Raw genomic sequence first — 12148 nt, 5'->3', positions numbered from 1 at the left:
TAATTTTTTTCTATTTGTCAGATTTAGAAACCAAAAGTCTCCAGGGTGTGAAGAGTGAAAACAGCCTCAGCTCCACAGGCTCCTTCCTAGTGGACAATTCTAGCATCGACTTCCAGAAGTTTCCTGACAAGGAGATACTAAGAATATCTGGGCCTCTCACTGCAGACTTCACTATCAAGGTGAGGATCATTGATCATTGACTCTTAAAGCAACATACATTAAGACAGGTTTCATTAGAAAAATTAAAGACTTTTCTAGATCTTAATTTTCCAGTATACATTTACCACAAAGCTTAGTCTAGGGTCGCTTTTGAACTCTACATGAAATTCTTTATAGCTAATATCTGATGAAAGCCTCATTGGACACTCCTCAGGAAAGAGACTGAGTTTATGCCAAGAAAGGCATACCCAAGGTATGCCCTAAAGAGAAAAGATGAACTTATTACAAGAAAAAGCAGACAGCTTTCTGTGTATAAAGCTGAGGTACATATAAATCAATAATATGCAGCTTGCTTTCTCTGTGACAAGCAAAAAGAAAGTCTGTATCTTTGGCCCATAATTTGTGGCATTTATGCTAGTGTAATTGCACTGAAGACTGTAAGAGAGGGGAGAATGAGGTCCCCAAGCTCCAAAATAAATGGGATGACTTTGCTTAGGAAATGGTGTCATTTCAAAGTTCTGCTTTGTGTTGCACTGGCAATAAGAATAAAATTGTTTCCTCCCATTAGAGCATTTCTATTCTTCCAGGTAATATAAAACACATTGCTGGAAGCAGTGCACACATTCTGTGGGAAAACACACGTAAAAAAATGAACATTTGGGAATTACAATGAAATAAATCCTTTTCCAGTAGGTCCAAGGAACTTGAAGGATTTCAGCTGTAAAACTGTAAAACCTGTATCATATCCAGGACTATATAAATTTTACCCCATGGACCCCAGAGGCAGATGACATTTGCTTTAACCTAGAGCTGATGGCAGCTAGAAGTTTGAACAGTGAATTGGAAAATGCAGTAAGTGATTGGGTTGAAATAAGTTGAGCTTGTTGGACTGGAATGGTTAGCTCAGGTGATGGCAGAGCCCTGTAGACTGTCCCCTACCCATCGTGGTATGTTAGGAGCATAAAAGGCAAGCTGAAATTATCAGGACTGGTTCACAAGGAGAAGCCTGACCTGAAGAATACGTTCTTTTCTCTTTGAAGGTCATAATGAAAATACCTTAATTAAACAGATCCTGGCCAATTCAAAATGTCTAAAAGCCTTTTACCTGTGTTACAGATGATATCCAGATTATGAACTTAGTGCAATGTAAACAATATTGCTTACTTTGCATTATTTGTGCTGTCTATGAATTTAAGGCATCTTGGTTGGTTAGCACATACCTGTTGGGGACAGCTGGTAGTGTAGACCAATGGCCCTGAAACGGTAACAGGAGGGTTGGACTGTGTTCCTGGTATTTCTACTGTTACCTTTTGACAGAGAAAATACCTTTATTGCTTGTGCTTGCATTTCCTTCTCTATCAAAGCAAAGTAGGAAGCACTAATTAAATCAAAGGCAGTACCCTACTTGTGTGATGACTCTCTGGCCAATATGAGTGTACAAGCTGGCTAGGAATGGGCAGAACAGACACTGCTGAGTTGAGATTAAACTGTTTTAATAGTTTTGCTGTGTGTTTTCACCTTTTGAAAATCAGACTAGCATGCTCAGCAGGTATTAATTTATTGACTTATCCTCTGTCTTAAGTAGATACAGAAAAATGCACAAACAAAACCCCTGTTCAGAGTTGTAGGATCTTTTCTAAGATTAGCATTAGATTTTGCTTTGGATAAGGTACTTACAGATTTCTTGCATTTGAATCACATTGAGTTTTTTTAATAAACAGCTATGGAAGGTACTTTAGAAGGTACTTCATGCAACAAGGATATTATTCTATGCTATTTAATTATTTTTCTAACAAAATATTTTAGCTTCTGGATATTTCATTTGTTAGTTTTTGTCGGATATAGGAATGTACATAGAAGTAAGGCTAATACAGGAGTACCCAAATGCATACAAACTCTCAGTTATGTCAGACTTAGCAACTTATATATATAAGTATATAAGTTATATACTTATATACTTAGTATAGCCATGACTATTTTGCCTTCAGTTTGTGAAGGGGAAGTACTTTTCTTTAGAAAATCAGCTGAAAGGCTTCTCTGTAGTATTAGCAAGTTTTCCTTACAAAGTGGGACCTCTTCGGGTGTCAAGATTTACTTTCCTGGGACAAGGCAGTTTTTACACAAACAGACCTAGATGAATTTGTAGATGTAGAAGAACTCTAGTTTTAGGATCATTGTCTCCAGAATGACTGTTATAATCCTTTTCAGTTGACCTTGAATGCTCTTATTCAGAGAGGTCAAGTTAAACACCTGAATATAATTCAGAAATAGAAACTCAATGTGGGAGTTGGCATTTAAGTTTCTTTATAGGTGACACAGAGTGCTTTAAATTTGAAAGAAGAAACCTCATGCTGTTCCTGTAGGAGCTGAATCGTGTAATTGCTAGGTTTCTTGACTTTGTAATAGTGGTACATTCCTCATGAGCTAAACTCTTGGCAATCTTTTCACAAGGTAAGTACATGGTAAAAACAATTCAGTAAAACAGCTCTTTAAAAAAAATAAAGGAGTTATCACAAAATGAGAGAAGGACTCAAGTTTTTAATGTTCTTATTTCTTATACGGATAGTTTGAGAATTACAAATTTCCACTGTAAACTTTTAATGTTTGAAAGGCAGAAGCCCCGGAAAAGATGTCAGCAAACCTAAATTTCACTTGAATTTTGTTCCTAAATTCTGAGGATTTCCCTGTTTTGATGTTTTTTTATACAAAATTCTGATTTACATGAATAGAAGAAAAAATGTCATATTTGATAAAATCCTGGTGAAATGATGGTCAGTTTCACTTGGAAATCTTTCTGGCTGACATGGTGATCCAGAGAACAGAGCAGTATCATCACACAGGGGGACTTGCCTTTTATTGGCAGAGCTGCCACTGATCTGCTGCATCGCCAAGGTCACATATTTATCACATATTCACCTGCCTGTGCTTAAGTTTCCTCTGTGAATACTGTCCATTTCAGACATGAAATGGAGAAACTTGGAGTGACCATTCATGTCATACGCCTGTACTCCTTTGGGCGGGATGAATCAATACTGTCAGATGGGGTCTGCACCTGATAATGTGATGCTGACACTAACCACCAGTTGACTATTCAAAGCAATCAGCCCTGTAAATATGAACAACCTGAGTTACAGGCTCGCTGAAACAGCCGGTAGGAATTGCCAAGGAAGTGTTAAGGCCGGCAAAGCACAGCATTTCAGGGTTTGTTTTACAGGCTGTGGTTTTCACATACCTAGGGCCCTAGCCCTGTGGCTGAGGTGTGAGGCAGAAAAGACTAGTGGGTTTAAAACAGGGTCTAGCAAAGGGTGTGCCCAGGCTTGGGGATGGTTTGGAGGAGAAAGCTGTTGGCCTAGATATAGACTAGACCAGGTTTATGTTGGTTTTCAATACCTGGTATCAAGATGAAGGTTTGTTTTCAGGACCTGCGTGGACCAACAGCTTTACATCAGGGTTGCGCAGGGCTGTATCAGATAAATGTTTGTCTGGAGGCTGTTAGAGGTTCTTGGATTAGGAACAGATTTGTGTTGATGTTGTCTTTTCTAATGCTAGGGCTGACAAGCTTTGGTTAAGGGATGCTGCCAGAAGAAACTGTCTGGCTCTTTTGTTTTGTTTTGTTTTGTGCTGGTGTCTGGGGTGCTGCTGGCTAATTTTGAAATGGTGCAGTCTGGGTTACCTTGAGCAGAGTTACTGCTGAGATCAGGATTTTGGTCACCAATTGTCCAAGAAGTCATAAGAGAGTTCAAAACTGAATGCTAAGTTACACAGGTCACTGGAGCTAGCCAGACAATTCTTATCTCAGTTGTGATCTAGCAGTGGCAGAAACTTCTGGTGAGAGAAATGCATTTGATTAGAGTCCAGGTTAAGAAAAGAAAATAAGGCTGGGGCTTAGCCTAAGCTTCCTGGGACTTGCAAGGACATGCAGGAGAGAATGCAGGTACAGGCAGCCAGCTGGCAGAGTGGTTGATGGGCCTTGTCAGGCTAGGGCCAGGGCTGGATTAAATAATCACTTTTGAACAGGAGCGTACAGTGATTTACCATGTGGAATGAAATAAGAAATTACTTTAATACTCGCTTTAGGGAAGAGGCCAAAAGTTGCAAATCTGCTCTAGCAGCAAGGACCTACTGTTCATGGCTAGCTTATTGTTGAATTTTAGAGACATTACCATACAAGGATTTGGGGTGATGACAGTAAGGGTCTTCTGTGTAATTTAGTTCTGATGCTAGCAAGTTTCCAGAGGAGGTTTTGCCTTATATTTTGGAGAACTGTGCAGGTCAGGCAGGAAGTGGTGAAGGATCTAGTCTTGGAAGCACTGGCAAATCAGGGTTAGGATGGTGCTCCTGGGAATAGATGAGCTAGAATCAAGGCTGAGTGCACAGAAATAATAAGAGTTAAGGTTTCATTGTGACTGAGACAAGTTTTGTGTTATCAAGGTCAAATGGCTGAAACACTTTGCTTAATCTAGAAGAGACCATTGGAATACAGTTCCTTTATCATAAAACAATGCTACCTCTTCAGAAATACGTCTTCCTGAGGTCATGACTGTAGAGTGCAGATTGGACCTACCTGGAGGTGTGTCTGTAACATGATCTGTGTCACTAGCTTTTATTAACTTATGTTGGCAATCAATACTTTTTTTTTTTTAGCAATAGTCCTAAAAATCACACCTGATCTCCAAACAAACCCACAATTGTAATAATTTCTAGGTCAAGCTTACAAGTAATGACAAGTTTGAAAAGACACTTCATAATTATTTATCTTGAGTAGATCTTGGGACAAGTTCAGAAGAATTCTACCCTTTTCCTCCTATTTTGGCAGATGTGGTAAAATTGATGGAAAGCGATGTAGCAGTCTTCTTGAAAACATACAGATTCTATTTCATATCTACAGGGTTTTTTTAATGTTCAATACAAATTATTTCTATTAATAGTTCTTAGAACATGGTCATTCTCTGAACTAGTGTATTTCATCCATAAGTACATTGGAGCTGCCATACTAGGTCAAGCAAAAAGTCTGCTTCACTCAGGTTTCTGTTTCAGAGAGGAACTAGTTTCAGGTACTAAAAGAGAGAGTACAGGAAAGTGATAAAAGCTATCCACTGCTTGCAGACCCTCTTTCTTGACCCTCATGTTGCATCTGTACTATTGTGTCTAACGTCTCAAAGGAACCAGTCTTCAAGAATTTCTATAGGCCTTTTTGTGTTATATTTGCCTTTCTGAAAAAATTTAGCTCATGGAAGGAGTTCCACAATGAACTATGCAGTGTATAAAATAAGGAATTAGTCTTATTTTTAAACCCTTGATGCAATATTTTCACTGATACTTTCTGGTTTTCCCACTCTGAGAAACATGAAATCATTACTACCATTTACCCCTTTTCTTCATTACTTCTATATTTGAGATCTCCATCATCATAATTTGCCTCTTTCCTAGGGTCCTCCTTTATTTAATCTTTATGTCTATGAAAGATGATCCAGATAAGGGTTATCCTTATTTGCCTTCTCTGTCCCTTTTCTGGTTCCATTGTGGTTATATATTCATAATTTTTATAATATACATAAATATTTTAGTTCTGACTAATATTTAAATGTATAAATGTAAATTTTGAAAATATCCATTTCCTATGTGTCATTTAATAAAATGCATTTAAAGTATTTAATATGTATTTAATATAAATCTATTAATTATATGATATGTAAATACATATGTTGAGAAAGAATCAACTACACATAATGATCAGGACACAAATGTATTTATTTTGTGTAATGTTCTCCCCTTTTTCCTCCCTCTCTATAATAATTCTGTTAATCATTTTAACTGCTGCTGCACACTGAGCTGATATTTTCAGAGGAACCCTGGACCTGCTCTTTACAAACAGAGGAGGACCGGTGGGTGATATGTTGGTCAGAGGACATCTTGGGCATAGCGATCATGACATGATAGAGTTTTCAGTTCCCGAAGAAGCAAGGAGGGAGATGAGCAGAACTGCAACCTTGGAGTTCCAGAGGGTCAGCTTTGGCCTGTTTAGGAGCCTTGTCAACAGAGTCCCTTGGGAGACACACCTGAAAGACCAAGGGGTCCACAAAGGCTGGACGTTCTTCAAGAAGGAAGTCTTAAAGGTGCAGGAGTGGGCCATTGCTATGTGCCGAAAGATGAACTGGTGGGGAAGAAGACCAGCCTGGCTAAACAAAGGGCTTTGGCTGGAACTTGGGGGGAAAAATAAAGTTTCCCCCCTTGGGAAGAAGGGGCAGGCAACTCAGGACTATAAGGATGTCACGAGGCTATTCAGGTAAATGGAAAGGTGAAAGCCCAGATAGAACTCAGGCTGGCCACTGCTGTAAAAGATAACAAAAAATGTTCTTACACATACATTAGAAAAAGAAGGAGGGTCAAAGGTGATCTGCATCCTTTATTGGATGTGGGGAAGGGAACATTGCCACAAAGGATGAAGAAAAGGCTGAAGTACTTACTGTTTTCTTCGCCTCAGCCTTTAATAGTAAGGCCAGTTACCCTCAGCGTACTCAGCCCCTGAGCTGGAAGGTGGGGACGAGGAGCAGAACGAAGTTCCCATAGTCCCAGAGGAAATGGTTAGTGACCTGCAGCTCCACTTGGACTCTATGGTGCTGGATGGGATCCACCCTGGATGGGATCCACCTGAGGGTTAGTGAGGGAGCCGGTGGAGGAGCTGGCCCAGCCACTGTCCATCAGTTATCAACAGTCCTGGCTAACCGGGGAGGTTCCAGAAGACTGGAAGTTAGCCAGTGTGACACCCATCTACAGGAAGGGCAAGAAAGATCTGGGAAATGACGGGCCTGTCAGCCTGTCCTCGGTGTTGGGTAAGGTTATGGAGCCAATAACCCTGAGCACCATCATAGAGCACGTGTGAGGACAATCAGGGGATGAGACTGAGCCAGCATGGGTTTATGAAAGGCAGGTCCTGCCCAATGAACCTGATCTCCCTCTAAGACAAGATGACCTGCCCGGTGGATGAGGGAAAGGCTGTGGATATTGTCCACCTAGACTTTAGTAAAGCCTTTGATACTTTCTCCCACAGCATTCTCCTGGAGAAACTGGCCCCTCATGGCTGGGATGGGTGTGCTCTATGCTGGGTTAAAAGCTGGCTGGACAGCCTAGTCCAAAGACGGTGGTGAATGGTATGACATCCAGCTGGCAACTGGTCACAGATGGTGTTCACTAGGGCTCAGTATTGGGGCCAGTCCTGTTTAATGTCTTCGTCAGTGATCTGGATGAGGGGATTGAGTGCACCCTCAGTAAGTTTGCAGATGACACCAAGTGGTGTCCCACCAAGGGGAGTGTTGACCTGCTGGAGGGCAGGCAGGCTGTGCAGAGGGACCTGGGCAGGCTGGAGCGATGGGCCGAGGCCATTCCTGTGAGGTTCAACAGGGCTCAGTGCCGGGTCCTGCCTTGGGTCACAGCAGCCCCACACAGCGCTACAGGCTGGGGCAGAGCGGCTGGAAAGGGCCTGGTGGGAAAGGGCCTGGGGGTGCTGGTCCACAGCCGGCTGAGAGTGAGCCAGCAGTGTGCCCAGGTGGCCAAGAAGGCTAAATAGCATCCCAGCTTGTATCGGAAGTAACATGGCCAGCAAAACCAGGGCAGCGATTGTCTCCTCGTACTTGGCACTGGTGAGGCTGCAGTTTGAATGCTCTGTTCAGTTTTGGGCCCTTCACTTCAAGAGGGACATTGAGGTGATGGAGTGTGTCCAGAGAAGGACAAAGAAGCTTGTGGACAGTTTGGAGCACAAATCTTACAAGGAGCAGCTGAGAGAACTGGGTTTGTTTAGCCTGAGGAGAAGGGGGCTGAGGCAGGACCTTAATGTCCTCTACAACTACCTGAAAAGAGGCTGTACACAGGTGGGGTGGGTCTCTTCTCCCATATAAATATCACCAGGACAAGAGGAAAAGTTACACCAGGGGAGGTTTAAATTGGATGTTAGGAAAAAATTCTTCACCAAAAGGGTGATCAAACATTGGAACAGGCTGCCCAGGGAGACAGTGCAATCACCATCCCTGCAAGTGTTTAAAAAGTGCATAGATGAGGTGCCTCAGGACATGGTTTAGTGGTGGACTTGGTAGTGCTAGGTTAATGGTTGGACTTGATGACCTTAAAGGTCTTTTCCAGTCTAAGTGATTCTATGATTCTATACCCATAACAACCCTACTACCATTCTGAATAGCACTAGTTAATGTGGAGGACATTTTCCTGTATAATTAGGGTATATAATTGTTTTCCCTCATAGGCATTATTTCTGTTTTACTGAACCTGAATTTAGTCTGCCAAAGCTCCAACTGCTTTTACAGACAGTTTCAGTTTAGCTATGATTCATAAGTTTTTTCATTAGCAAACTTGGTCAGCTTGTAGTTGACCCTTTACGCTTTCATCAGTGGGTGTGTAGCTAACAACTCATGCCCTGGCACACAACCCTGAGGGATTCCACTGGTCCTTCATCCATTGCAAGAACAGGGTATAGGACTGTTCTCTGTTACCTAGTCATCAGTCCATGGAAGGATCTTCTTAACTCATGTGAACTTTGCCTGGGACCTTTGGAGCGAGACCTAAAAGAAAAGTGGAATCTAAACTACCTTTATCAGTGTCGCTTGTGAATCTTTGGCAAAGCAGACCACAATGTTTGGGAAGTATCACCCATTGCAGGGACCTGTCTTTGAGTTCTGTTCTTCATTTTCATTCTATCTACTGACCTCATAACAGAGGTAGAGATTACTGATTTGCAGTTTCATGCATTACTCATGAAGCCCCTTCTAAAAAATGTTGTTAAAATTTTCTATCTATTTTCCTGTGGTCAGGAAAGGTCAGGAAAGGCAGCTTGTTCAAGGAAATAAGCTAAATGTGATCATACATAATTTGCATTCCTGTGCTTTTCAAAGAGTACATGATCTGAAACTACTGGGTGGATGCTGCTTGGATCTGGAGATGTGTTACTGTTAATCTTACATACTTTAAAATACTGCTGATCTGAAATCTACTGTCAGGTTTTAATTTTAGGCAATAAAGACAGTTTCTTAGACATGTTATTGTCTATTCCTCTGACAAATTGTTCTCTATAATTTTTCCTTTTCTTTTTCTGCAACTTTTTTTCTGGTATCATGTATAAATTCCCCAAGCCTATCTATTTCAAAAATCAGTCAGTTTTAAGTACTGTGAAGCTTTGATACCTACCTTATTCAGTTTTCATCATTTTAACAAATTCTTTTTTGTCAAACATTGCCTTTTTGTTTTGTTAATTTTATTTTTATACAGTATCTATCACAATAGGATCCTAATTTTTATATTAATTTCTTAGGTATTGTCATGATTAAACTAAGTTTAATAAATATTTTGTGCTGGAGATTAAGGTGGCTTACTCAAACTTGAATTTTCTTACCTTGGGAACATGTTGCTGGTGGTGAAATGGTCTTCCCATAGATGAGAGGGGTGTTATGGGGAATACCCACAGAAGAGACACAGCTGGGCTGGCTTTTGTGTATTTGGGGTTCCCTTTGCTTCTGTTGAATAACTTTTGGTCTTCTCATTTGTTGCGTTTAGTAGTGGATTCTGTACAGGTTATCATAGCTGTTATACTGATACAGCAGCTCTGTTGCTGCCAGCTATCCTAGCCAGTCCATTGCACTCATTTTCTGTTTTGTTCTTCCTTTGGGAAGAAGGATGAAATTTGAAAAAGATTTGGACCTTCTATAGATTTTGGGTTTGGCTTTGTGAGAAATTGTGTCTAAAGGCATTTTAACAGTCATCCTATCACCTAAAGAAACATAGTGTAATCCAGGATAGGGGCATGGTGAGCAAGTTCAATTGAGACATGTTTTGTAAAGCATGTAAAGTGGTGATAACGTAATTTCACAGTGGTTTCTCTGGCTGATTTAGAGACTGAATTGAGAAGCAACAGACAGAGCTGTCTTCCATATACAGACAACCCAACGTCAAGCTGGTCCAACACAGGACTATCATAATCAAGGGACATGAATGCATAAGTGGACAGTAGATGTTTCCTGGAGCTCAAAGGCAGAGCTCTTTCCACCATTCCATGGGAATTAAAGGGCAAGCTCAAAGGAATTATGGTGTAGTCCTGTATTATGGACAGTATACTTGAAAGCCTTCAACATCTCTCATGATTTACATTTTTTTTAACTTTTTATATTATTTGCTTATGAAATTATTTTCCCACAAAAATATCTGGTTCCCATTTCTGTTTCATGAACAAATTATGAACAGCAACAAATTTCTTGCACATCGTCCTTTTTCAATGTAAGCTATCGCTGCATACAAACAGGAATATTAAAGCACTCTAAGTAAAGAAGGGAAAGCATCATACAAAAACTTAGCTTTTGCTGACCTGAAAAGCACAAAATTACATATGCCACATGAGGATAGTTCTCCATGCCCTCATGCCTGATTTCTTTCTATGTTACTTAGAAGACTTCAACGTTGAATTTCTCATTAATAAATCACACCTAATGATTAGGGATTTTGCACATGCAGAAAGCATTTGTAATAATAACATGGAAAAATCCATTAGAACTATTTTAATAAGCATGGTGGCATGGAGCTAGATCTTAACATACCAGATCAAATTTCATAAGACAAAAGACAGTATGCAATAATAATTCCCTCGCCCTGTCTCCAGTTTGGGACACACAAAGAGAGAAATGATGACTTACCTCCTCCCGCAACACACTATTTCATAAAATGAGAACACCTCACTGAATACACTTTTCATGGTTTAACCCAACAGTTGACATCACTGATAATTGCTCAGTTATCACTGCTGGTCATAAACTGGTGATTAAATTTCACAACTGCCCGAGTAAGGTTAGTGCAGTTTTGTAAGCCAAAGCATGTGTTCTTCAGTGAACATAAACAAGCTGTTCAGGCATATGCTGCCAAAGCCAAGCATGAAAGGACTGGGCTTTGGAGTACCTTCCTTGCTTGTTTGTTTTCATGTGAACTAATCAAATTTGGGGCTATAGGAAAAACACCACAATACAAAAGTGAAGTTAGATGCTGCAGTCTCTTTGTCACCAGACAGATCAGAATAATTCAAAAAGATTATGCTGCTTTTGTGTTTGAATTATGCCATCTGTTGTTTTCATTCAAGATCTTTCTACAAGAAAAAATGGTATATCTCTGTTGCTAGTGACTATAGGCTAGACCGTTAATTTTGGTGGATAGTCTGAGGACTCGAATTTTAACTAAATCTTTATAAGACTGGTGATAACCTCTTGGGTCTTACAAAGTGGTGAGGGCTGCTGTGATGTTCAGAATACTCCAAACTCCCCTGAAACTGAAAGGAAATCAAGGATAATGTCTAGGACGTTACAATGCACAAACACAGGGCTGAGTGCTCTTCAAGATCTGAATACTTCTGCTGTTTTCTATTAACAAATTTAGACAGAATTTGATTTGCAAACATAATGAACAATTGCCATTTTTTCTGGTTCAGTGACCTAAGGATGCAAAACTCACTGTTGGTTTAAGGACTAAAGTTTCTCAAGTATTGACCATCAGTTTTTGAAACTCTGGCATTTCTTATAGCTAGCAGGCTGTTGCAACTACTGTAAGGGTAAAAAAATCCACCATACTCCAAAGCTGAGTATTTCAATATGTGGAAGTTGGCCCTGTGCAACAAAACCAGGACATTTATTAAAGCATTTAGCTATCAGGTCTCACTTTGAGTTTTGCAAGGCTCAAGCAGCCGCTGATATTTTCTTCTGGATCAAGATCTTAGCTTTAACAAACTGTCAAACAAAATCAAAAAGAAATTTTTGCTGTGTGGAATCACCATACATTGTTCCTTTTCTGCTTACAGTACCCCTTAAAAAAACAAACAATACTGTGCCTGCTTCTTTCATTTGCTTGTTTTGTATCATTTTAGCTCATGGCTGTGGCTCATTGTAATTCTTTCCCAACTATGTTGTTATCATGACTGTCTAAGTGTCTTCCACATTATGCTGGAAGAGAT

The 12148-nt window shown here is 40.2% G+C and overlaps 1 protein-coding gene across 1 annotated transcript in view; it reads left to right on the top strand.

The window, feature by feature from the left end:
* The window catches only part of ADAMTSL1 (ADAMTS like 1), a 170129-nt gene that overhangs the window by 53798 nt on the left and 104183 nt on the right, over positions 1–12148 (top strand). The window contains exon 7 of the mRNA XM_037372631.1: positions 22–179. Within this exon, the coding sequence (XP_037228528.1) occupies positions 22–179 (158 nt within the window). The remainder of the gene's footprint in view (positions 1–21; positions 180–12148) is intronic.

The sequence above is a fragment of the Falco rusticolus genome, chromosome Z, assembly GCF_015220075.1.
Source record: "Falco rusticolus isolate bFalRus1 chromosome Z, bFalRus1.pri, whole genome shotgun sequence".
In the NCBI taxonomy this organism is placed as follows: Eukaryota; Metazoa; Chordata; class Aves; order Falconiformes; family Falconidae; genus Falco; species Falco rusticolus.
The sequence above is the reverse complement of the archived record's forward strand: the minus strand, read 5'-3'. Positions and strand labels throughout refer to the sequence as shown.